This window comes from Phyllobates terribilis, unplaced genomic scaffold (assembly GCF_046119375.1).
Source record: "Phyllobates terribilis strain yellow unplaced genomic scaffold, ASM4611937v1 Scaffold_1__5_contigs__length_1240528914, whole genome shotgun sequence".
NCBI lineage: Eukaryota > Metazoa > Chordata > Amphibia > Anura > Dendrobatidae > Phyllobates > Phyllobates terribilis.
In genome coordinates this window covers 578159066-578186587 of record NW_027362761.1, presented here as the reverse complement: position 1 = coordinate 578186587, position 27522 = coordinate 578159066, and the positions used below count along the sequence as shown (strand labels likewise).

The window sequence follows — 27522 nt, the reverse complement described above, 5'->3', positions numbered from 1 at the left end:
GTTATTGCCAACATCTGTTAGGTGCCACAGGTAAGTTACAGGTGCTGTTAATTACACGAATTAGAGAAGCATCACATGATTTTTCAAACAGTGCCAATACTTTTGTCCACCCCCTTTTTTTGGTTTGGTGTGGAATTGTATCCAATTTGGCTTTAGGACAATTCGTTTTGTGTTTTTTTCATTGAAGATAAATTAAATGAAGATAATTATACCAAAGAATTTGTGATTGCAATCATTTTCAGGGAGAAATTGAGTATTATCTGACAGAATTGCAGGGGTGCCAATACTTTTGGCCACCACTGTAGTCCTCCATACAGAATAATGGGCCCCACATAGTCCTCCATACGGAATAATGGGCCCCACATAGTCCTCCATACAGTATAATGGGCCCCACATAGTCCTCTATACAGAATAATGGGCCCTACATAGTCCTCCATACAGAATAATGGGCCCCACATAGTCCTCCATACAGAATAATGGGCCCCACATAGTCCTTCATACAGAATAATGGGCCCCACATAGTCCTTCATACAGAATAATGGGCCCCACATAGTCTTCCATACAGAATAATGGCCCCACATAGTCCTCCATACAGAATAATGGCCCCACATAGTCCTCCATACAGTATAATGGCCCCACATAGTCCTCCATACAGTATAATGGCCTCACATAGTCCTCCATGCAGAATAATGTCCCCACATAGTCCTCCATACAGAATAATGGGCCCCACATAGTCTTCCATACAGAATAATGGCCCCACATAGTCCTCCATACAGAATAATGGCCCCACATAGTCCTCCATACAGAATAATGGCCCCACATAGTCCTCCATACAGAATAATGGCCCCACATAGTCCTCCATACAGAATAATGGGCCCCACATAGTCCTTCATACAGAATAATGGGCCCCACATAGTCCTCCATACAGAATAATGGCCCCACATAGTCCTCCATACAGAATAATGGCCCCACATAGTCCTCCATACAGAATAATGGGCCCCACATAGTCCTTCATACAGAATAATGGGCCCCACATAGTCCTTCATACAGAATAATGGGCCCCACATAGTCCTTCATACAGAATAATGGGCCCCACATAGTCATCCATACAGAATAATGGCCCCACATAGTCCCCCATACAGTATAATATGCTCCACATTAAAAAAAAATAATACTCACCTCTGGCCATTCCCCAGCTGCTCTGGTCTCTTCATGGTGTCTTCAGATCCTCTGGACTTCTCGGTACAGTGGGCACGTTGTAGTTGCGTCATTGCGCCCGCTGCGCTGAGACGTCAGACGCAGAGGGGGAATGAAGGGAGAGACAGCGTCAGTTGACGCATCATTACTTTCAACTGTATTGATATTTGGGATGCCGATATAATTGAAAGTACGAAGCCAAGAGGAGGCTAGATATACTCACCCTGCAGGCCAGAGTTTGACATGTGCTTTAAAGTAAATGATGCATCAAAACGGCACTTCATGAGGCTGTCCAGAACATTCACCTAAAAAAGACCGTTTAATCAGGAAAGCTAAAGTAATTTTTTAGATATTGCTCTCTGGAGTCCTTAGACACTTGTGGGCACATGCGCCATCCCCTGAGCACTAGCACTAGCGCCGCCACCCTCCTCCGCACTAGCGCCACCACCCTCCTCCGCACTAGCGCCACCACTGCTGCCGCCCTCCTCAGCATGCATGCAGCCTGATGGGGCGCGCGTGCAGAGGAGAGTGGAGGTGGCGTGCGTGCTGAGGAGGGCGGCATTAGTGCTAGTGCTGAGGAGATGGCGCGCGTGCTGAGGAGGGCGGTGTTAGTGCTGAGGAGATGGCGTGCGTGCTGAGGAGGGCGGCATTAGTGCTAGTGCTGAGGAGATGGCGCGCGTGCTGAGGAGGGCGGTGTTAGTGCTGAGGAGATGGCGTGCGTGCGGAGGAGGGCGGCGCTAGTGCTGAGGAGATGGCGTGCGTGCGGAGGAGGGCGGCGTTAGTGCTAGTGCTGAGGAGATGGCGTGCGTGCGGAGGAGGGCGGCGTTAGTGCTAGTGCTGAGGAGATGGCGTGCGTGCGGAGGAGGGCGGCGTTAGTGCTAGTGCTGAGGAGATGGCGCGCTTGCTGAGGAGGGCGGCGTTAGTGCTGAGGAGATGGCGTTAGTGCTGAGGAGATGGCTCGCTTGCTGAGGAGGGTGGCTTTAGTGCTGAGGAGATGGCGTGCGTCCGGAGGAGGGCGGCGTTCGTTCTAGTGCTGAGGAGATGGCGCACATGCCCACAGGGAGGGTTCTGCGTGCCCCCCATATGTTCACCACCACAGCTCTAATTAAATAAAATACTAGAACTTTCTGGGTTGCCCTGTGGCTCCTAAAACTTCCTGTGGCCATTTTTTTGCTTTCCGGTTCCCGGCCTGTTATGCGCAATCTTTCTTTCCTTATAGATGTGTTCAGCCGGGGTCGGGATATTTTTTGACATTTTTCACAAGGTCACTTGTCACCAATGGTCACGGTTTTCCCCTAAGAATTGAAGCTGCAGCGATCTTATAACTTTTGTGTTAGTGCGTTAGTTTTTTTTATTAGCTTTATGTATTTTTAGTTATTTTTGTATTTATTAGATACTCTAAGGGTTCAGGCTTACAGAATGGTTGTGACAGCCTTTCTGGGTGTCACCCTTCAGCTGGGAAACATCACATTTACGTATTAGACGTCTTTTTTTTAGTTCTGACACCAGTGACCTGTGACCTCACCTTTCCCTCTTTTTTCAGCCAGTTATTTGCTTCCTGATGGATTTTTTTAAACTTCATTCATATGAACAGCGGAGAACATAGACAGGTGGAATGGACATACAAGACTGCGGACAACCATTGGATGTATCAGTAGGATCAGTCCTCCTAAGTCGTCTGTATGGGCACGGAGGTCATAGGAAGCTGAATAAAATGATACCTTGATATCTGCGATCCGATGGCTTAATCCAGAGAAATCCACGTTTTTATTAATACGTAAATGAGCTGTTAGGATCTATGGGCTGGACATAGATCTCCCTGAAAATCTGGGTCCAGGGGTTATCGTACATGAGAGGGGCCGTTACCAGTGTGAGACATGTAGATCAGGAGATCAGACTATTGTGTAAACAACAAAAGTTTCAACATTTTTGCACAACACAAAAAGTTTTCAAAACTTTTTATACCAGAATTCGAGAGTAAAAACTTTGATGAATCGGGGCCTTAGGCTTCAAGGACACTTTTCCCCGACCAATTAGACTTAAAGGGGTCAACCATGAATCCTTTTATTAATGGCCGACCTGAATGTTTTAAGCTAATTTACCGTGTCTATAGCTGAAAAAAAAAATACATTTTCAATCGATCACACCTCCATGTGTCCTGAAGCCATAAATCAAAGCAAGTGCGTTTTTGACACTTTTTTTTGCTTGCATTTTGGGTGCAGATTTTTCCCAGCTCATTGAAATCCGCACAAAAATCTGCAAGTCGCAAATGAGCAAGGTGTGCACCAGACTTCAGGATTCTCATTTACTTTAAAAATCCTTCAGTTTTTGTGACAAATCTGTGCAGAAAAAAAAAGGAGCAACTCTGCAGCGTATGCACAGGCCCTTTAACTGCTGCTGCAGAATAGCAGGTGCCGCAGAGATGAAAAAATCTGCTTTTTTTCAGGTGAAAATCAGACGATCGTTCTCAGTCGGGGCGCAGGGTCCTGCTTTCTCCAGCGCGGAGAATCTCGGGGAGTTGTAAGAAAATCATTCTCCCAAGTTTAAAGAGAAAAACCGCTTGTGTTGTCCGGATCCGACAGTTGGAGTGATGGGTGAGCCAGCAGCGCAGGGGTTAATGGCACAGAGCAGCAGTAGGAGGAGGAGGAGCGGCGGCAGCGCTGCTGTACGGGCGATGCTCGGGCTGCGGCTCTGCATAACCGGAGAGTCCGGGGATCGGGCAGGATGCAGGGAGCGGGCACCGCGCGGGGGCTGCAGGCTGCTCCATAGAGGACCGGCACAGCATGGCCGGCCAGCCGGGAGGAGGAGGAGCGGGCGGAGGGCGAGCAGGAGGCAGCGGCCCCAACCAGGTGTGTCACCCGGCGAGAGAAACACAGAGGTAGCAGAGCCGAGTATGTCGTATGCAGCAGAGCCGAGCTAGTCAGAGGTAGTAGAGCCGAGCATGTCGTATGCAGCAGAGCCGAACTTGAAGGATGAAATCAAGTTGAGTTTGTTGGATATAGCAGAGTCAGGTGTAGTAGATCCGAGCTTGTTACATATAGCAGAGCTGGTCTTGTGTAGCAGAACCAAGCTTGTCATATGCCGCAGTGCCGAGCTTACAGGATTAAGTCAAGTTGAGCTTGTTGGATGTAGCAGAGCCATGAGATGCTGTAAAGCCTAGCTTGTCAGATGAAGCAGAGCCGAGCTTGTCCAATGAACCTAATTGAGCTTGTTAAGTATAGCAGAGCCGAGCTTGCTAGGTGTAGTGGAGGTGTGCGATGCAGCAGAACTGAGCTTGTCACGTGCAGCAGAGTGGAGTTCGCAATTTGTCCAGTTCTGCAGTGCCATCACTATACCTTGCATGTGAATTTACATTAAGATTACAAGATAAACGACTGCGAATTCATCTCTGCTCCCTCCGTGTTATGTAAGGTGTGTACGCTGCTTATATTGGGATGTGTTTGAATTAGGGTTTCATAGATCTGAGGAATAAATAGATCTATAGACCCACCAACCTATAGACCCACGGATCTGAAATACTGATCCATACATGTCTGTGTAGGTGACGATGGCTTCTGACCCTTTCCTTACTTTCCGTCGCTCTGATATATTCTTGGCTTCTTCTGTAACTTCCCTTTATAACTTTTTGCTGCTTCTGCGCCTCTTGTGAAACTTCTCGCATGCGGCCATGAACTAATCATATGCCGAAAAATAAAGCGAGGACTTCCCTGAGCTGTGGATCCTGGTTGTTATTTAGAGATGTAGCAGAGCTGGATTTCCTATTTATAACCCTTGAGCTCCATCATTTGACATCTCACTGAGGTTGAACTGTAGGTTTATCTGCAGTCCTATGTAAACCGACTGGTAACACATGGGATGGGGATGTTGTATGACGTACATGTATCTGTAGGGTTCTGGATGTATTTTTTCTGCTCTATGGTGGAGCCGTCCACTACTTTTCTATTGTTATTTTATCGTGACCTTTTGGGTGTTTTTTTCCTGCGGATGGCTGGAGACTCCTTCATTGACTTCAAGACAGAAAACTGACCTCTTAGATAAACTCATCTGGGATCTGTCATTTTTTTGACCCTGTTTCAAACTCCTCTTTATCCTCATTGAGTTTTTCTCATGTGATATCCACTTTTCCAAGGAACATAAAGTGGATTCGAGTTTTATCCATATTTAATAGGATGTATCTATAACTTTACATAGGACTGCAGCTCAGCCTACTGCATTACCTTAACTTTGTTGTATCTCAGTGCGGCTTTAATTAAAGGGCTATTCCTTTAGGATATTACATAACTTTTTGATGGGTGGGGCGTCCGACCTCCAGATCACCCATAGATTGCAAAACAGATATAGCGCCAATAAACCGGCACAGCACAGGAAAAATCGGCAGAGGGGTGTCAGCACGTCCCCCTGTACTCTCAGCGCACAATGAGACCCCATTCTTGAGATAGTTGCCGAGGGACAAGCAATTGTCACATTCACCATTCACTTCAATAGGGGCTGAGCTGCAGTACCAAAGAACGGCCACTATGGAGTGGCGGTGTAGATCTAGTGATCTATTCAATGAAAGGTGGTTTTCTTATATTTATGAATTTAGTTCCTTTTATAAAATCCCAAAATTCTGACCTGGTGTTCTTTAAATCTGTGCCCTAATCTGAGATTATGGGAGAAGCAGCTACCTGCACCTAAATTCATACAGGTAGTTGTATCGACATGCATGTGATAACCAGCTTATCTGTATGGTCATGGTCCAGGGACCTCAGCCGCAGAGTCTACATTTCCAGCACGGCATCCAGCTGAAAAGGACTTGTGGGAGGAGCTGCAGAATATCTTGCTATGTTCCTCTCAGCCAGTTAGCATCTCCCAGAAACTTTTCACAATGTTGATTGGTGGAATCCAGTTACAATATAGGACTCCTCACTATGCTCCTCCCACTTGTCCTTCTTAGCTGGATTCCACTGCTCCATTCAACTCCTCCTTGTGGCCAGGAGAGAATGGAGACAAATGATTTATGGCTGTCGGCCCTAACACCGATCTGTCCAATCAATAGGTGATCCATTTTTAAGACCAGAGTACCCTTTAAAAGGATTTTCTCAACTCAATGGGGAAAATTGCAAAGTGCTTGTATAAACCAGCAACTTTATAATTTACAAATCCTCTTTAATTTTATAGTTAGCAGAGTCTCAGAGGAGGCCGATTACTCAGGCAAGGTGCATGCGCCTATATGCTTTGGAGGCTGCGAGTGCTGCTCCCAAGCTTCCATGCTGCAGAGGTAAAGCTGCCCCTGCTTACAGCTTCGGAGAACACTATGCTGCTGGTCCAAACTGACTATCTTAAGGTGCGCGCCGCCCCACCCTGGCAAGCAGGAGGCAGAGGAGCGCTGTGCAAGCAGGAGGCAGAGGAGCGCTGTGCAAGCAGGAGGCAGAGGAGCGCTGTGCAAGCAGGAGGCAGAGGAGCGCTGTGCAAGCAGGAGGCAGAGGAGCGCTGTGCAAGCAGGAGGCAGAGGAGCTTTGTGCTCCTGAAGAACTTTAGACAACCTGCCTCATTCACATAAAACTAGGGAACTGTCTAATAAAAGAAGGTGTTGCTGATTTTATTTCCTTGCATCCAGGCTCTGGGGTCTGAGAGGGGGTTCAAAGACCCTTTTTACAGTTAGGAAGTTACCCTACATGCAGCATGGTTGGTTGGGTGCCGGACACAGATTTGGGATTTAGGAGCACTGCGCCTGGGGTGAAGTGTGGCTGCTCCATTTAGTGCTGCAGAGCAGACCTCTGCTGTCAGCGCTCCTGTTTTTGGCTGCAGTGGGTACCGATTAGCTCTCGCTTCCCCCATTGTTATTTCCCAGCAGTGACGGGGGCTCCTGTAATCCTGCAGGATTGGAAGGTACTTTCCATGCGGTGGTTACTTGGTGCGTGCTGACGCCGGTCCTGCTGTTTGCTCAGTCAGTCATTACCTTCCTTTCATATATAGTAAAATATTTATATTCTTCTAATATGATTTCCGTGCTTTCATTCTGCGCAGAAAGCAAATACACCCATTAATGGAGAGTTTACCCATCCAAATAGTGATCGTGAGGTCTCCACATCGGGGATCGCCTGTCACCACAGACCCTTTCCAGAAGGTGCTCCATTAAGACAAGGTAGAGAGGGCGCCGTCCTTTTTGAGTCTGATTTTTTTTTATCTTCAAGTCAATCCATCAAGAGATTTTTTATTATAAACTGCATATATCTTTAAAATAGATCTTGTAGACCTGATGAGGCTGATGCACTTACTGTGAAAATCCATGTCACAATGGCTGTATAATTCTGATATTAAAATAAGCCTTTTATTAGACCTGCTAAAGTGTGAAAAAGCTCATGAGTCCAAGTGTATTCAGTCGCTGCCGACCCAGCCTGCCTTACAGCTGCAGATTGTACTGAGCATTATGAGATCTCAGCAGCAGCAATGGGGAGGGACACTGAGGAGCTGACAATCAGGCTAGGTGGGTAGAGATTCCCCAGCAGCAGGGAGGAGGGACACTGAGGAACTGTCAGGTAAGCCAGGTGGAGATTCAGCTGTAGCATGGAGGAAGGACACTGAGACGCTGTCAATCAGGCTAGATGGGTGGAGATTCAGGAGCAGCAGGGAGGAAAGAAGAGCAGGCTAGGTGAGCAGAGAGTCTACAGCCTAAGGAGGAACAATCAATCAGGCTAGATGGGCAGCAGGAAGGAGGGACACTGAGGATCTATGAATCAAGCTAGGTGGTTGGAGATTCAGGAGCAGCAAACAGGAGGGGCAATCTGGCCAAGTGGATGGAGATTCCACCGCAGCAGGGAGGAGAGACACTGAGGATCTGCCAATCTAGCTAGGTGGTTGGAGATTCACGAGCAGCAGGGATGAAAGACTATCGGGCTAGGTGGGCATAGAGTCAACAGCAGCAGGGAGGGGAGGGGTCACTGAGGATCTGTGAATCAAGCTATTTGGCTGTAGATCCAGGGACAGCAGGCAGGAGGGGCAATCAGGCCAGGTGGATAGAGATTCCCCAGTAGTGGGGAGGAGAGACACTGAGAAGATGGTCAACAGGTTAGGTGGGCAGCAGCTGCAGGGAGGAGGGTTACTGAGGAGCTGTCAATCACGCTGTGTTTTCAGGAAGAAGAATGAAATATTCCAAGTGTATGTTATATAGCCGTTCTGACATGAATTCTCATGTGCAGTTACCACAGTAAAATCTGGTGACAGATCTGCTTTAAGATGAGAGAGGTTCTCCTGGACTGAGCTATTGAGGCGTTACCCCTAGGACTGGTGCTCCTCCATGTTCAGCTGACACATGGAGCCGCGGCTGCTCCGCACATTGTGTAGTGGCCGCTCTTGTGTACTGCAGCTCTGACAATAGCAAGTGCTCACACAGTGGCTGTAGCGATGTATGTGCAGGCAGTGCGGGATACACTAATACTAGTGATAAATTGGGGAATTGCTTACAAGGCAGTTCCCTAAAAAAAAAAATATTTGTCTTATTGTAACTTCACTGAATAAGTCAAACCCTTCTCGTGCAGCGTTACCATCACTAATGGGTTTCACTTATGGAAGTGTCGCTCATTGCCCTCTTTCTCCCAGACCAGAATCAGACCAGAATAACCCCTGGAATGTTTGGATTAGAGGAGTACAACTTGCGCTGTGTATGGCCGAGCCCCGGAGGATGAGAGGCGCTGCCTCGCCCTTCTGTGGTTTTACAGTAAATTCCACTTGTGTGGTATCCGTGTGGTTTCATGAAATATTTTCAGTTGAGTAATAGATGGAGAGAGATGTGGGAAGATAGATCTGTGCCGAGCAGCGACTGAGGGAAGGAGCTCCACCAGCCGAAGCAGAGACTCCATACTGTAGTGACTGAGGGAAGGAGCTCCACCAGCCGAAGAAGAGACAGCCATATTGCAGCGACTGAGGGAAGGAGCTCCACCAGCCGAAGCAGAGACTCCATACTGCAGTGACTGAGGGAAGGAGCTCCACCAGCCAAAGCAGAGACTCCATACTGTAGTGACTGAGGGAAGGATCTCCACCAGCCGAAGAAGAGACAGCCATATTGCAGCGACTGAGGGAAGGAGCTCCACCAGCCGAAGCAGAGACTCCATACTGCAGTGACTGAGGGAAGGAGCTCCACCAGCCAAAGCAGAGACTCCATACTGCAGTGACTGAGGGAAGGAGCTCCACCAGCCGAAGCAGAGACTCCATACTGTAGTGACTGAGGGAAGGAGCTCCACCAGCCGAAGAAGAGACGGCCATATTGCAGCGACTGAGGGAAGGAGCTCCACCAGCCGAAGCAGAGACTCCATACTGCAGTGACTGAGGGAAGGAGCTCCACCAGCCAAAGCAGAGACTCCATACTGCAGTGACTGAGGGAAGGAGCTCCACCAGCCGAAGTAGAGACTCCATACTGTAGTGACTGAGGGAAGGAGCTCCACCAGCCGAAGCAGAGACTCCATACTGTAGTGACTGAGGGAAGGAGCTCCACCAGCCGAAGAAGAGACGGCCATATTGCAGCGACTGAGGGAAGGAGCTCCACCAGCCGAAGCAGAGACTCCATACTGCAGTGACTGAGGGAAGGAGCTCCACCAGCCAAAGCAGAGACTCCATACTGCAGTGACTGAGGGAAGGAGCTCCACCAGCCGAAGTAGAGACTCCATACTGTAGTGACTGAGGGAAGGAGCTCCACCAGCCGAAGCAGAGACTCCATACTGTAGTGACTGAGGGAAGGAGCTCCACCAGCCGAAGTAGAGACGTCTATATTGCAGCGACTGAGGGAAGGGGCTCCACCAGCCGAAGCTGAGACAGCCATATTGCAGCGACTGAGGGAAGGGGCTCCACCAGCCGAAGCAGAGATGGCCATATTGCAGCGACTGAGGGAAGGGGCTCCACCAGCCGAAGCAGAGACATAGGTGCTAGGATGGCCATATTGCAGCGGGGCGCTGGATGCGGCAACTGGACATGTTGGCACCAATTGAATCCGTGCTCGGACCTCAATACCCGGCCATCCAAATCTAGCGGCCTCCTTCCTATGGGCTGTTACCTCAGGTTAGACATCCCAGAGTCGGGCCGAGTATTGAGGTCCCAGCAAGGACCGTACAATACGGAAGTGTGAATGAAGACTAAGCCGCTAAAAGGTCCAAACATTACATGGCTCGCTACTCCCATAGCTCCGCTATTCAGGACAAGATCTGCTCTCTGGAGGACACAACATCTCTGTGCATTACATGGAGATCTCATTGATTTCAGCAACAGTGATGCAATACTTAATTTATCCTGTTGAGGTGCTGTAGGAAATTGGTCATAATCACCCAAATCGCTGTCGATCGCAGTGCTGGAGGTCCGAGCATTGAATTTGCATAAAGGAAACCTCTTCCAGCAAAAAGGGATTGTCCACAGGGGGCAAATGCTTTAAGGAGTGTCCTAAATAAGGAAATGCTTGTGTTATTCTAATAAAATTACTATTATTATTATATAGTTGTGTTTTGGCTGCAGGAGTGATATTCCCCACAGCCGCCCTTACTGACGTGAAGGCTGTCGGGATGGACACTTAAAGGGGTTGTTTCATGTTCTTTTTTCAGGAGCGCACTGCTCCCCTGCTGACAGGCTTCCTATTTTTTTGGGAACGGTGCGCTCCTGGTGATTAACAGTTTGCGTCTCTGGCATGAACTGAGCACTCTTAAAAGTTTTGCCTCTACAGGGGCACTGAAGCTGGCCGGGCCAGACAGCCACAGAGCCGCGCTTGCAAGCACCGCACTTTCCTTGCCTAGAATACTGTCCACCTCTGATAGACTGCAGAGGTGGCCGGTAACTTTGGCAGCGAGCAATACACTAGGAAATGCAAAAAAATCCTCCGTTCTTCAGAATGGAGATCCGTTTTAATGACAAGTAAATTGCAAAGTTTGTTTTTACAAGCACTTTGCAATTTTTTAGCTCTTTGTAGGGGGTGGCTCTTTTTGCAAGGCTAATTCAATTTTAAGGCTGGCTTTGTAGGGGTCGGCTCTTTTTGCAAGGCTAATTCAATTTTAAGGCTGGCTTTGTAGGGGTTCGGCTCTTTGTAGGGGGTTGGCTTTTTGTAGGGGACGGGTCTTTTTGCAAGGCTAATTCAATTTTAATGCTGGGGCTACACGTCATCTTTGGCTATGACATCTTTCACATGGCCAAAGTTTGCTAGGTGTCGCTGCTACATCTCGGCACAATACAAGTCAATGGGGACACATTGTGGCTCCAAAGGTTCCGCGACAAACAAGCCATAAAAAATCTGGTGCATTGGACTTTTTTCCACTTTTTTGTCGCAGTAGCCTCGAGATCATACCTAATTAGCTTGTATTGTGCTGTGACACTTAGCAAAGTCATGAAGAAAGTCACTGTGTAGCCTTAAAGTGTCTCCAGCATTGGGCATGGGCTGTGACCCCCTCAGTGCTTGCACCGCGTGCCCCGTATACAGCCGGGACCTTGGAGACGCTCAAACCTTTTCGATAACTTCTTCTTTTGTTTAGTCGCCTCCTCCGTTATTGAAACGCTTTGTAAACATTTTCTTTGGAGGCGTCTAGAATAAATACCACAGAGGCAAAATGGATCGTTCCTAAGAGTGCGAGCGGGTCGCTCCCTGGTGCCGCTCCTCATCAATATTAACCGCCTGCGCTCGGGTCGTGTAAGGATCGCCGTCATCTATTTTCAGATTGAAAGCTTTTTTTTTTCCTGTTCTCTGCTGATAAACATAGGCCCTTTATATAGGCCAAGTATTAAGAATGCAGGAGGCAATCTCATCGGATTATTTCAGCTCCATGTGTCGGCCTCTAAATATTATATCAGCGGAATCAGACGACGCTGTTAGATATTTGTGCAGTATGAAGCTGTGCGGGGGCGTCGGGGTGTCCATGGGGGGAATGTCACATATGTCCTAAATGTCAGGATTATATCCCGTTGGCTCCGATGCGGCAGATAACGATGGATATTCTACTAAACTGCCATGACTTCCACCCAAACATGAAAACTCTGGATGACCCACTATAAACTCCCCACGTACATGAACTTGCTGATATCAGTGGGACGAGCTGACAGTCTGTGTATGGGGGTCCCCAACTCTCCCCGACAGATGATATAGGGGAGAGAGGGATCCGTCCTGCTGAATATCGGCGGCTGATCCCTTTATTCTCTACGAGATAAGTCACGGCCAGAGTAGTCTGATAGCGGCCGATCATTCCTGGGTATGGGGGAGAGAGTTGTCGGTCTAACAATCATTCAGCCGACAGCTGTCTAAAGTGTTTTTCCCACTTTCATAGATAGTGCATATAAATACAAGCACTTTTGCAGTTTACTACTTATTAAAATATGCAGCCGTTCTTGAGATATTAACACTTTTTTTGTTTTGTTTACAGCTCGTTGCCTAAGAGACCGACCACTACTACTATTTAGCTTGTAAGCACTGCACAGAAGCTGGAGGGGATTAGGAGGTAACCAATGCGATCCTGGCCAGCGTTCACAAGCTCATTGGAAAAGCAGTGCACATTTTCTGTTGTCTCACAGCGGTGGTCGGTCTCCAAGGCAATGAGACGTAAACAAAAGAAAAAATGTTAATAGCTTAAGAACGGCTGAAAATTTTAATAAGCAGTAAACTGCAAAATTGCTTGTATTTCCAAGCACTATCCCATTTATTTAATACCCCCTTTTAATACTTGCATCCTTTGTCTAATCCTTGGTTCTCTCCCATTCAATCTTTATTTTGGGCAACATGCCACCATGATCTGGCTAATTAGAGGAGGTCCCGAATGATGGAAACCCCCTGTCATATTTGTTTTCTGAATCCCTTTAAGTCACACAATGTTCAGCTCAATTGTTCTTATGAAATATAACTTGTATTGTCCGTCTCGTGATCAATATTCAGGCTTCAGCCCGGCTTCCCTCTTTCATTCCCGCCGATGTCTCTAATTCCTCGTAGTTTTTTAAGACTTCTCGTCTTCTTTGCGGGATTACTTCACTGTGTCAGATGTAAATCTCATGGCTTTGAGTTGCAGGTAGGTAGCCGGTTCATTCGCCCATAACAAACCGGGCCGATCCGACTCATAAAATATACATGAAAGTCACGTCTGTTTTGGTGCAAACTAGAAGATGACATTAAAGAGTTTTTCTTTTCCACCCCATAAACAGGCGGAAGAAATGCTGTAGAGGAGGAAGCGTAAACTTAGTCAGAAGCTTCCAATAAACTTCTCTTGTCTGTAATTGCGGTTTATTTCGGTTTGGCTGCAGATCTGGCTCTGATCCTTGGAAACAATGCTGAAACGTAGAGAGAACATATTGAGCTCTGATCCTACAAAACGGAGCGTCCTGCAGATTTTCTGCCTTAAGGTCACTCTGGGTGAAAGCATCTATTGGGTTTTCTTGGAGGGTCCAAAAGCTTTTGAACCTCACGACTGCCCCCCAACACATCAGGTGGAATGAGGATCGGACATGTTGGGTTTTGTCATGCCCGAGCGTTTCCTCTTTCAGGACATCAGACTTTAGCCTAACATAGTACATGGTGAGGTGGATAGGTTGACCATAGTTATAGTTGAGTCCTTTTCTGGTGGTTGATGATCTCCATTATTCCTGAAAATTACTTGTGATGGTAGGACCAGGGACTTGTTTCTTGGTTGCCTATCTTCTCCTTTTCCATGATCCTTGGTTCAGTGGCATACATGATAGAGGACCCCTTAGTGGAGATCCACACGGTCCCCCTAGTTGGATACTGGGTTTTGCCACCTAGGACAGAAGAGTTTTGGTTTCCTCCTCTATGACACGGGTCTGATATCCCACCTAATATTTGCCAACGCTTCTTGCTATCCATGAGCGAAGGGAGTAGAACCAGCCAGAGATGGTCCTTCTCTTACGGAAACCTATTGCAACAACATGGTTTTCCTTTATAAGGCTTACTCCCTTACCTACAGATGACAACACAACATTTCGTGGCTCTTGCTTCAGGTTTCTCCTCTACATGAACCTGTATAGAAACTTGAGTTCAGGCTTGTGTCCCGGGAGAGGAACATAACAGGAAGGGGCTTGTCAGCACCACAGATGGTGCATCCTCCTCATTGCTCACCTGCTGTCTTACAGATATGTAGGAAATGAGCCAAAGAGCTTGATTACTGAGTCTCGGAGAATAAGGACGACGTTGGCCTTGGTCGCACCTGCATTACTGTGACCTGCTGTGTTTTGCTGGATGTCACATTAGCTGAGGCAAAAAAAAAATAAAAAATGAGAAGGACCCAATTTCTTGCAAATATTCTGCCCTTGGTGCAAACCAAACCCCAAATGCCTCTGAGCAATGACTCCCGGAAGAAGTAAGAGAATGAATCCCGATAGACCGAGGGACAATCTGGAGAAGGAGCGGATGGTGGACTTCTGCCAACCTAGTTGGTAGCAGTGTGGCAGCCAGCGGAAAATCTTCTCTTTAGCCCCTTATATTCCATCCATCAATCTAATGCAGCCTTGTGCATGATGCCAAAGAGGGATGGTGTAAAGAAAAAGGCGCAAATACTGTCGGACACTGGACAGCAGAGAAAAATGCCTTGGTCTATAACTATAATTTACCTTATTTTAGTGTCCAAAATTAGAAAAAAAATTTTTTTTTTCTTCAGAAACGGCTCCACACTTGACCACAGGTTTTGTGCGATATTGCAGCTCTGTTTCATTCCCTTCATTAAAGCTAAGATGCAATACCAGACACGACCTATTGATAAGTGTGGCGCTGTTTCTGGAAAAGAGCAGCCATATTTTTCTGAACTTGGAAGGGGCATTCCCATCTCCAAGATCCTATCCCAATATGTAGTAGGTGTAGTAATAATATTAGCAAATACCTTCAATTAGAAATGTAGTATAGTTCTTCTGATTCTCTATGTCCCTTACCCCATGTGCAGGGCATTGCGGTAGCTTAGGGATCCATGGTTACGACCACTAACAGTTTACTGTCACTATATGAGTGGTCATAACCATGGATACCTAAGTTACTGTAATGCCCTGCGTGGCAAAAGTGACATAGCTAAGCCGAAGAACTATACTGCATTACTAATTGGAGGTATTTGCTAATATTATTAATATTACACCTACTACATATTGGGATTGGATCTTGGAGATGTGAATACTCCTTTAAGCAATTCGTGATTTCCTATATTACATCCTCACCTTCACAAATGTAGAAATGAAACCGCCTGATTTCCACATAACTCACATTCCCGTCATTCCGCTCTTTTTATCAAGAGTCTCCAGAGGAAAACGGAAAGGACAAACAGCGTTTATCAGATTGCTGAAAGGGAAACCCCGGAGTCTTGTGTTCTGGGTAATGAGTGCCCCAGGCCGGGGGCACACTCACAATCCAATTACACCAATGAGATAAGCAGCCATTAGATCCTATCTGTCCTAATGAATAGATGGCATGTGCCGGGGTGGCGATGGTCGCTGCTTCTCTGCATGGAAATCTCTATGTTACTGCACCCTGCGGAGGTGATCTATCGTGATATACAAAGCTGTATTTATCCTGTAAAGGGATTGTCTTCTGCAAATTTCATAAAACCTTGAAAAACCCCTTTAATATTTTGAGGCTGTAAAGACTTAGAATGGTGATAAGTCTTTTGACACCAACTCTGTAGAAAAGCATTGGCCCTCATCTCCCAAATATGGTGCATAAACCAGTCTAATAAGTCCAGCTGCTCTCATGCTCTGTAACTTTTCATCCACTTTTTTGAGGAAGTAGTTCCTCTTTATCAGCATTCTTTTAGCACAATAGGTGCTGGAACATCTTTTGCCTTACTTCCCAGCATGCACTGTTGTTGCTATTGTCCAATGGCTTGCCTGCCTTGAATTGAAATCATTCTCTGTTATGCTGTGTGCAGTTTATCAGACAGGTGAGCAAGAGCTGAGAAACAGTCCCATCAAGATTTCCTCTAGAGGGGCCATCTCCACTTCCTGTAGAGGAGGGAAAAGACCCGCCCGCCCCCACTTCCTGTAGAGGAGGGAAAAGACCCGCCCGCCCCCACTTCCTGTAGAGGAGGGAAAAGACCTTCCCGCCCCCACTTCCTGTAGAGGAGGGAAAAGACCCGTCCGCCCCCACTTCCTGTAGAGGAGGGAAAAGGCCTGCCCGCCCCCATATCCTGTAGAGGAGGGAAAAGACCCGCCCGCCCCCATATCCTGTAGAGGAGGGAAAAGACCCGCCCGCCCCCACTTCCTGTAGAGGAGGGAAAAGGCCCGCCCCCACTTCCTGTAGAGGAGGGAAAAGGCCCGCCCCCACTTCCTGTAGAGGAGGGAAAAGGCCCGCCCCCACTTCCTGTAGAGGAGGGAAAAGGCCCGCCCCCACATCCTGTAGAGGAGGGAAAAGACCCCCCCCACTTCCTGTGGAGGCGGGAAAAGGCCCGCCCCCACTTCCTGTAGAGGAGGGAAAAGGCCCGCCCCCACTTCCTGTAGAGGAGGGAAAAGGCCCGCCCCCACTTCCTGTGGAGGCGGGAAAAGGCCCGCCCGCCCCCACTTCCTGTAGAGGGGAAAAAGACCCGATCTGACTGCCTGTAAATCATCTTTGGGGTCTCTGCTGCTAGAGACTGATCACATCTGAAAACAGTCAGTCAGTTACACAAAAGAGACCTGTTGTAGCCGGCACACTTAGGGATTTTTCGAGAGATAAGATAACCTCATTTATAAAGTCAGTCATTTACAGATCGTCTTTCTATCACATTATCCATCAAATGAGATCTTATTGTCTGAAAGTCCAGAGCCGGGTCCCATTGAAATATTCTATGTTCACACTGACCTCCTGAGTCTCACCTTCCCTTTCAGGGTGTGCAGGGTCAGCAGTTGTCGTATTATTCTCATAGAACAAGAATTAAAATATAACATTTTATAAACCTTGAGTCAAATTTCACAAGGGGTCATGGGGACAGCTCTGCTCCATCACCTCCCTGCGCTGTGGCCTCTGCACAGCCTATAGAGCATGCCCACAACAGTCTCCCATATCATCCGTTTTGTGATCCACTAGATGGTCTCTTAGTATAGATTCTTTTTTTCTTGTAGGTTAAGTAAATTAAAAATATAATTTAATTTAAAAAAAAGATCCGTTCTTACTTGTACTAGCAGTATAGCTCTTGTGGAATGAGATTCCCTGTGGCCCATCTGCAGGAAACAGAATATATTTGCAGTTTTAAATTTCAGAAGAGATCGTAAATCCCCCTCAGCCGCCCCCGGAGGCAATTAGCGAACTTAAGATCCCCATTTCTGGTTGTCCAGAGTTTGCTTTTTCTGCTGTAGGCGATCGATCGGCTGCAGGCAATTTGATTTCTCTCTTTTTACAGCGGCTATCGCTAGTATGATTGTGTGATCTCCGCTCAATAAATTAACTATTTTGTTCCCAATTGATGGCAGTAGTGCATCGTTCTGCTAGTACAAGCCACGGACGATGGCTAATGAAGTGCTCTGTAGTTATTCGCCGTCCCCGGGGATCGCCGCACAATCTGATCAGTCTCTGTGCTACCGATGAAAAATACATGAGGCTTATCTGTCCGATCGCTTTGTAAAGTGTAAAAGTTAATGAGAACGTCCCGAGTCCCATTAGAGGGCGTCTCGGGATCAGGTTATATGTACATAAGACTCTGGGGTTAATTGCCCCCGCCGTACGGGAATTTCACAGTTCTCTCAAAGTCATCGGACTGGCTAGAATTCATTTCATCTGCCTCCTTATATAGGTCATGTCAAGACTGTCAGAGGGAATAATAGACCATTTCCTCCCAACTGAAACAACCTTGGGAATAGAACCGGACTTGATAAATAACAGGAAAAAAATAAATAAAACGCATGTGTTAATAAAGAGGGGTTGTTGTAGGATAAAGGAGGCCTTCATTTCTGGAGTCCATTCATTGCCCGATTTACATGAGGTATTAACTGTTTAGTGGAGTCCATGTAAGGCGCCTACGTGATATTTGGCCTCTGTTTGTAAATAGAAGCCAAAGGGGAAGAATTGTTAAGAACAGTCAATCAGATTGCTTTTTTAGGCGCCAAAAGGGCTTCCGAGATCAAGATCAAATTGCTTGTGTCGGGCATCTTCCCTTATTCCTCTTTGCACCAGTTTTAATAAATCTCCTTCCTTTTGTTGGATTGGACCTTAAAAATAAAGGAAGACTGGTTACAGACACATGCTGTGCGGCGTTCAAAAGGTCTAGTAATAAACTAATACAGACCCCTAAATAGACCGCAACCAGACCACCTCTGATCATAAGCCCCAGATTACCCTTGAAAGAAGATCACATACCAGATTTACCCTAAAGACCCGAAACCAAGCTCCTTCTTCGTAAAGACTTCAGACCATGGTCTACCCAACTTCTGACTCCAGACCAGATTACTCCTAAATAGAGATTCCAGATTGGTGGGGTCTGACAGCTGGGACCCCCACCGATCACCATAACAGGGCATTTTTATCTCTATTCATTCTCTATTGGAGAGTTGTATCCGGCTTTCCCCGACAGCCCAATAAGGAATGAATGGAGCCGGTGTTGAGCTTTCGCAGTGCTGTTCCATTATAGCTTGGATAAAATGCCATGTACATGATTGATGGGGGTCCCAAAGAGCCCCGTATGAATAGAGCAGTGGTCAAATATGTGGACCTCCGCTCCATTCGTTCTCTATGGGACCGCCAGAGATAGCCTAGCACAGAATTTCCTGGTCTTCGACAATCCCATGGTGGTGCACACGATAATAGACCATCGCTCAATCACAGAGTTCTCGGGGTCGGTAGAGGACCAAACAGTTCCCTAAGCAATCAGAACATTATACCCTATCCTATGGATGGAGGATGATTTACAAACTTGGTACAACCCCTTTTAATAGATGCTGCAGACCAGACTCCCTGAATATGGATCCCAGGCCAATGTCCTAGATACAGATCCTACACCAGACAATCACTAAAGTACAGATTCAAGGCTAGGCAATTCCCAAAATAGAGACCCCAGATAAGTCATGCAAATACCACTCCCCTACTCTTGTATTGCTGTTTACCCTTGGTTACTGCTGGAGACCACATCTTAACGTAAAGGCCAGCATTGGGTTACTGTGATGGTGCCGGGGAGTGAAGAGATGTTTAGAACCACAAAGAGGTGACTATATTGGGGTCGGGGGGATTTGCCGTCTCATGCTGGACTTTTATATTTCTTTGGAGTCTTCAAGACTTGGCAAGTGTACTAAAAGGAGAAATAAAGCTGATGATGGATTTTTTTTTTTTAATTATCAGGCATTATTTTTTTAATTTTCACTTTTCCTTCAGTGTAGTCTAAGCAATGCACTTGTTAAGGGCTCATCTGGGGAGGTGGATTCTCTTAGCCGTAGGTCAGGTGAGCGGCACAGACTGGTTTTGATGATGCAGCGGAGCTGGACTTGCTGGATGTCATGGGGATAAGCTAGGATAGTACAGTAAGGTATGCAGAACGGCAGATGGGCAAGCCAAGCTGGAAGCACTAGATACAGCTGAGACAGGAGTGTGGATAGAAAAGAAACAGTAGGGATATGTAGGCAACTGGAATTATGCTGTAGGATTGCAGGAAGAATATCAGATACCTTGATAGCAGAGAGGAGTTTGTTACATGAGTGAACAGAACTGAGAGTGGCATCGGGATTAACTGCCCTGAGCTTGGAAGTACTAGCTGAGGAATAAGGGGAGGAAGCAAAGCCCGGTGCTGGAGTCGGGACAGGTGAGCAACTGTTCTGGGAGTCCAGGCTGTGAATGAAGCCGCTATCTCTACTTCTCTCACAGTAGGAAGTTCCCAGCACAATGTCAATCATCAATCAGGGCGAGCGCTACATGCAACCAGGCTTTTATCAGCCATGCCTTGTCTACTGACGAAAAACGGTTGCAATAGTCTGCCTGCTCTTTTAAGAAGGTTTTTATTGACTCGGAGGCCGAAGCAGATGGAGCGCTGCCCGTCTGCAGAGGATGAGCGTGATTACACATGGAGCACGCTGAAAATAAGAGCAAACAGGAAATGAGGAAAAATATTTTCATTTTGCTGAGAATTGTCTCAACGTGTCAGGACGGCAGCAGACGCGTCTCATGTATTTCTGAGTAATGGGAAAACTATTTTCTAGCTCACTGTTGCCTTTGTGCTGTGGGATGGTACAATATGTGCAATCCAGTTTAGTGACTTATAAAGCAATTTCTTTCTAATTTAGTCTGTTTGTATAACTGGTTTATTTGGGATTTTACTATAATTATTACAATACTCACATGTTTGGCTACAAGGTTTGTGTTCTTGCAGTAAATGTGTCTCGTATTATTGCCTTTATTGTGAGCAGTGTCTTTATTTTTTTCCAGTATATTTATATTATACAGATGTAGTATACTATAGATTACTGAAAATATTACTATGGCCGCATTATTTTTTTCTTATGACTTTAAAGCATGCCTGTGTTTTCAGACGGTGCGATATGGTATTTATGGTTTTACATAGGACTGCAGAGAAGACTATCGAGTTATTTCTGAACAAAAGGAAAAAATTTTGCCCTGTTATATAATGCATGTATCTATACCTGAAGTAAATCTAAAATAATTCTAATAAATGTTTTTTTTTTAAATGTCTTTGTTCCCTACCTGGCATCCTACTGGAAGAGACTTTAGGAGGAGTGTCTACTTTGCTTGGAATTTAACTGAAAAGGAGTTTGGGAGGAGCATTAATTTTGCAATGCTCCTCTTTCCTCTCAATTATCCTTTTCAACCCCAGTCGAGGAATACTAGACGGTTCTTCTTCTGAGAGCAAACCGTGGCTGCTTGGCACACAACTGAAAGGGACTTTAGGAGGAGCCTGTACTCTATTTGGCATTCAGCTGGAAAGGACTTTGGGTGGAGCGTTCTTTTTTACAATGCTCCTCCCAAATATCCTTTTCAGCTTGAGGCCAGGAATCCTCCACAGTCCGTTCTAGGCTTTAGTTTTGAGAGCCCCCACGATTTTAGCCCTTTATGACCTTCTACCTCATATATTAAAATTTCTGTTAATTACAATTACTGCTTGAAGAGTTTTTGGTTACTTGTTGATTTCCGTGCCTCTTCTCATTGCAGTTACCTGGCTGAGCAGTGCTGGAATGGCGGATTCATCTACTTGATCATGTTGCGGCGCATTAAACGCAAAGCTCCTCTTCCTCCTTCCAAAAGTGGCCATGTCAACACCTGTGAACCCAAAGCAACAAGTTCTACCTCACAGCCAAGCATTAGGGCCATACAAAATGGAAAAAGAACCAGGAAATTTGGAGTCATCTCAAGGACTTTGGCCAAAGAAGGCAAGGAGAGTAAAGAGGGGCAGGAGGGCATTCACGAAAACGGGCATTGTGCTCCGATGGAGGTTGATGGAGAACATAGTAATGAGGAAGCCAAGGAAAGCGAGGGACACCGAAGGGAGGACTCTCACAGCAGTTATGATGAGGACCGGTGTGAATACCACATGTCCAAGGCTACAAGGGCTTACCCGAAAGCAAACGACGGCTTCGCTCAGGTACATAGAATGTAGCCCCTGCACAATGCATTAGGGAAAAGGGTTTCCATCTATAACAGAAGCCACAAAGATCAGTCACACTAGGAGCTGCGTCTGAATGAAGCCTAATCCACGATCAGTGCTTTTCGGCCACATTTCTCATTTTCAGGGCTGGCGGCAATTTTCTTTGGAAGATTTTTCTACAAATCAGTGGTAAAATCTGCATGTGGTAATTTCGCTGTGGTTTTGCCACAGAACTCACTGTAATTATTGGGATAGGAATCTGTGATGTTTTCATTCAAGCATTTGAGATGTAGACTATGCTCATAACTGTATGTGGTCAGGGAACCCGTCGCAATGAAAATGCAGTCCAAACTGAACGACGAGCTGAGTAGATAGAGATATAGCTTTGAGAAAAAATATCCAGTATAATCTGTGTTTTCATTATATAAACCTCAGCACTTTATGGGATTTTCGGTCCAGCAAAGAGACACACAACATAATAGTTACACATCCAAAGAGGCACACAGCTTAATGGTTACACATCCAAAGAGGCACGCAGCATAATGGTTACACATCCAAAGAGGCACGCAGCATAATGGTTACACATCCAAAGAGGCACGCAGCATAATGGTTACACATCCAAAGAGGCACACAGCATAATGGTTACACATCCAAAGAGGCACACAGCTTAATGGTTACACATCCAAAGAGGCACACAGCTTAATGGTTACACATCCAAAGAGGCACACAGCTTAATGGTTACACATCCAAAGGGGTACACAGCTTAATGGTTACACATCCAAAAAGGCACACAGCTTAATGGTTACACATCCAAAGAGGTACACAGCTTAATGGTTACACATCCAAAGAGGCACACAGCTTAATGGTTACACATCCAAAGAGGTACACAGCTTAATGGTTACACATCCAAAGAGGCACACAGCTTAATGGTTACACATCCAAAGAGGCACACAGCTTATTGGTTACACATCCAAAGAGGCACACAGCTTATTGGTTACACATCCAAAAAGGCACACAGCTTAATGATTACACATCCAAAGAGGCACGCAGCTTAATGGTTACACATCCAAAGAGGCACGCAGCTTAAAGATTACACATCCAAAGAGGCACGCAGCTTAATGGTTACACATCTAAAGAGGCACGCAGCTGAATGGTTACACATCCAAAGAGGCACGCAGCTGAATGGTTACACATCCAAAGAGGCACGCAGCTTAATGGTTACACATCCAAAGAGGCACGCAGCTTAATGGTTACACATCCAAAGAGGCACGCAGCTTAATGGTTACACATCCAAAGAGGCACGCAGCTTAATGGTTACACATCCAAAGAGGCACGCAGCTTAATGGTTACACATCCAAAGAGGCACGCAGCTTAATGGTTACACATCCAAAGGGGCACGCAGCTTAATGGTTACACATCCAAAGGGGCACGCAGCTTAATGGTTACACATCCAAAGAGGCACGCAGCTTAATGGTTACACATCCAAAGAGGCACGCAGCTTAATGGTTACACATCCAAAGAGGCACGCAGCTTAATGGTTACACATCCAAAGAGGCACGCAGCTTAATGGTTACACATCCAAAGAGGCACGCAGCTTAATGGTTACACATCCAAAGAGGCACGCAGCTTAATGGTTACACATCCAAAGAGGCACGCAGCTTAATGGTTACACATCCAAAGAGGCACGCAGCTTAATGGTTACACATCCAAAGAGGCACGCAGCTTAATGGTTACACATCCAAAGAGGCACGCAGCTTAATGGTTACACATCTAAAGAGGCACGCAGCTTAATGGTTACACATCTAAAGAGGCACGCAGCTTAATGGTTACACATCTAAAGAGGCACGCAGCTTAATGGTTACACATCTAAAGAGGCACGCAGCTTAATGGTTACACATCCAAAGAGGCACGCAGCTTAATGGTTACACATCCAAAGAGGCACATAACGTAATGGTTGCTTATCCAGGTGGGCGCACAGCGTAATGGTTACATATCCAGGTGGGCACACTGTACAGGAGCATGAAGTCTGAGGCTGCATAACCAGCAGATTTGCTCTATATGAGTCCAGGAACATGGGTCCGGACCGCAATGAGAGTTCTGATTGTGGTCATATTAGTAGTTAATATTTCCCTTAAATAATAATAGGACGACTCCTGTATCAGGAAATTCTGCGACTAGAAGCTTTTAATACCATATAATGCATGTTGTGATCCTGCCAGTGATATAAGTATTGTATTTCACCAAGAAAGTCACGACCGGCTAATTGAGTCCAGGCCGAAGGCTGGATCCCCGTCTGGCTCATAAATATTTAGATTAAAACATCACTTTTGACAAATTTCCCCAAATATTCGGACACGTCTGCACATATGTGAAATAAACATGGCGAGGTCAGCTGCCAGCGTGCACGTATCATGACGGGGCATGAGATCATAGCTTACAATGACACCTGCGTTGCTTCATACAGTCTTATGTGCCTGGGTATACGGTGCACCTATGGATGTGGTGCCGGCTCCATCCCGTTCATGGCACAAATGTATTATATCAACAACCTCCGGATCAGGACACAATTGAATAATCTGGAAAACCATGGCTGAATTCTTCCAAAAACAGCGCCCCACCTGTCTACAGGTTGTATGTGGTATGGCAGCTCAGTCCCATTCACTACAAAGGAGCTGAGCTGATAGACCAGATGTAACTAGTGATGACAATGATGAGGGATGACGATGCTTCTGGAAGAATTTGGTCATGTTTTTCTATTTCTGGCCGGCCCCTGATTAATGGAGTGGCCCAATATCAAGTGATAAAAGTTAAATATTGTGTAATAAGAAGCTGTATACCTGAATTTCTCAATTCCTAACTATCTCAAACTCTGCTTGCCGTTGGTGAATGGAGACATGCATGATTTACAATTATTGGCCGCCCCATCCTAGTGCGGTTTGCAGAGCTGCAGGTTTGGTACAATATGAGCAATCCTATATAAACCAGGAAGACTGATTGATATTCAATACACTAAAACAAATCCTCAGCTGCCAGGTTTTCAGTATGTGATTGGATCTGTAACTTTTTCATTCTTTGTTAAGCTTCAGAGATCTTCTAAATTATGAGAAATGCGATGTTTCGACCCATGTAGGGGTCTTCATCACAAGCATGCTTGATAAAAACTATGCCTTTTTGTGGTGAAACGTCCCATTTCTGTATAAACTGTTTTTTTTTTTTAAAAAAAAAAAAAACAAGGAGTGATCCAGCATCCTTTATTGGAAAAGTATTTTAAAAATCATATGCAGAAAAAGTCACAGCCTCCACGGGAGGAGGTGATGTTCAGACGCGTTTCAGACCTTAAGGCCTTTAATCATTGTTCTTTTTTCTGTGCTTGATCCAAAGTTTAAAATTGTTTTTTGATACATGAATATTGCATCTTGGATTAATACATGGTCCGTGTGAGTGTTGCGACAACTTTTCATTGTGCACTGGTTACACATCACATAGAGTGGATAGAATTGAGATTTCAGGGGGCTTCACCCCAGTCCTCCGTCTTCTCTGCAGAGACCTCAATATAGGCTCCAGCTACTTTACCATACACAGTATATACAATAGGGCAGTGTTCGGCGTGTCGTGCTATTTTCACCCTGTCTTGGTAATATATGTAACGTTTGATGCATTTCTTTGTTTCACATGTTCCACAATTTTCATGGAATGCGTCTCACAGACGGCGCTATGTTCCGAGGGCAACGCCGTCCCAATGCTCTAAATTCCTTGGGTCCTCAATAACCCTTTCAAGGGCCGGTTTTCCTGTATATCTGTGTCCAAAAATGAATTATACTGCCCGGAATTATGAGAAATAGTATTTCCCCTTGATAAATTATCATCAGCATCTCCATCAATATCTATGTATACATGTGAACATTGATGTAGATGGTGATTGGCTTCAAAGTTATTTCAGTGCCACCTGCTGAGTCTCCTACGTGATATAAAGTGTTCGGGGAGACACCGGACACAATATATACAGTTATAAGGTATTCTGTTGCCATTGTTCACGTCATAACTTGTCTGTTTTGTCTCAGCGGGACGGCTGCTGCATATGGAAGATGCACATGCTGAAAGGAGCAGATGGACTAGGCATTCAGATTACAGGTGGCCGGGGCTCCAAGAGGTCTCCACATGGTATTGTCGTGGCCCACGTAGAAGAAGGTGGCTCAGCAGACAGGTATTAAAATATACTATATACTCCTCTTTCATTAGGATGTCACAGCAGCTTAGTGGACTGATACATAGTTGTGATGTCACAGCAGTTTAGTGGCCTGATGGATAGTTGTGATGTCACAGCTGCTTAGTGGACTGATACATAGTTGTGATGTCACAGCTGCTTAGTGGACCGATACATAGTTGTGATGTCACAGCTACTTAGTGGACCGATACATAGTTGTGATGTCACAGCAGCTTAGTGGACCTATACATAGTTGTGATGTCACAGCAGCTTAGTGGACCTATACAGTACAGACCAAAAGTTTGGACACACCTTCTCATTTAAAGATTTTTCTGTATTTTCATGACTATGAAAATTGTACATTCACACTGAAGGCATCAAAACTATGAATTAACACATGTGGAATTATATACTTAACAAAAAAGTGTGAAACAACTGAAAATATGTCTTATATTCTAGGTTCTTCAAAGTAGCCACCTTTTGCTTTGATTGCTTTGCACACTCTTGGCATTCTCTTGATGAGCTTCAAGAGGTAGTCACCGGAAATGGTTTTCACTTCACAGGTGTGCCCTGTCAGGTTTAATAAGTGGGATTTCTTGCCTTATAAATGGGGTTGGGACCATCAGTTGTGTTGTGCAGAAGTCTGGTGGATACACAGCTGATAGTCCTACTGAATAGACTGTTAGAATTTGTATTATGGCAAGAAAAAAGCAGCTAAATAAAGAAAAACGAGTGGCCATCATTACTTGAAGAAATGAAGGTCAGTCAGTCCGAAAAATTGGGCAAACTTTGAAAGTGTCCCCAAGTGCAGTTGCAAAAACCATCAAGCGCTACAAAGAAACTGGCTCACATGAGGACCGCCCCAGGAAAGGAAGATCAAGAGTCACCTCTGCTTCTGAGGATAAGTTTATCCGAGTCACCAGCCTCAGAAATCGCAGGTTAACAGCAGCTCAGATTAGAGACCAGGTCAATGCCACACAGAGTTCTAGCAGCAGACACATCTCTACAACAACTGTTAAGAGGAGACTTTGTGCAGCAGGCCTTCATGGTAAAATAGCTGCTAGGAAACCACTGCTAAGGACAGGCAACAAGCAGAAGAGACAAGTTTGGGCTAAAGAACACAAGGAATGGACATTAGACCAGTGGAAATCTGAGCTTTGGTCTGATGAGTCCAAATTTGAGATCTTTGGTTTCAACCACCGTGTCTTTGTGCGACGCAGAAAAGGTGAACGGGTGGACTCTACATGCCTGGTTCCCACCGTGAAGCATGGAGGAGGAGGTGTGATGGTGTGGGGGGCTTTTCTGGTGACACTGTTGGGGATTTATTCAAAATTGAAGGCATACTGAACCAGCATGGCTACCACAGCATCTTGCAGCGGCATGCTATTCCATCCGGTTTGCGTTTAGTTGGACCATCATTTATTTTTCAACAGGACAATGACCCCAAACACACCTCCAGGCAGTGTAAGGGCTATTTGACCAAGACGGAGAGTGATGGGGTGCTACGCCAGATGACCTGGCCTCCACAGTCACCAGACCTGAACCATATCGAGATGGTTTGGGGTGAGCTGGACCACAGAGTGAAGGTAAAAGGGCCAACAAGTGCTAAGCATCGCTGGGAACTCCTTCAAGATTGTTGGAAGA

The 27522-nt window shown here is 46.0% G+C and overlaps 1 protein-coding gene across 5 annotated transcripts in view; it reads left to right on the top strand.

Moving 5' to 3' along the window:
- PDZD2 (PDZ domain containing 2) overlaps window positions 1-27522 on the top strand; it is a 265174-nt gene that overhangs the window by 143703 nt on the left and 93949 nt on the right. For 3 of the 5 annotated variants that reach the window (XM_073681359.1, XM_073681382.1, XM_073681366.1), the window contains 2 exons: window positions 21242-21671; window positions 25736-25878. In XM_073681359.1, coding sequence (XP_073537460.1) covers window positions 21242-21671; window positions 25736-25878 — 573 coding nt within the window. Of the gene's footprint in view, window positions 1-3830; window positions 4076-21241; window positions 21672-25735; window positions 25879-27522 lie in introns of those variants that run through there. The other 2 variants (XM_073681375.1, XM_073681381.1) reach the window with 2 other exon arrangements.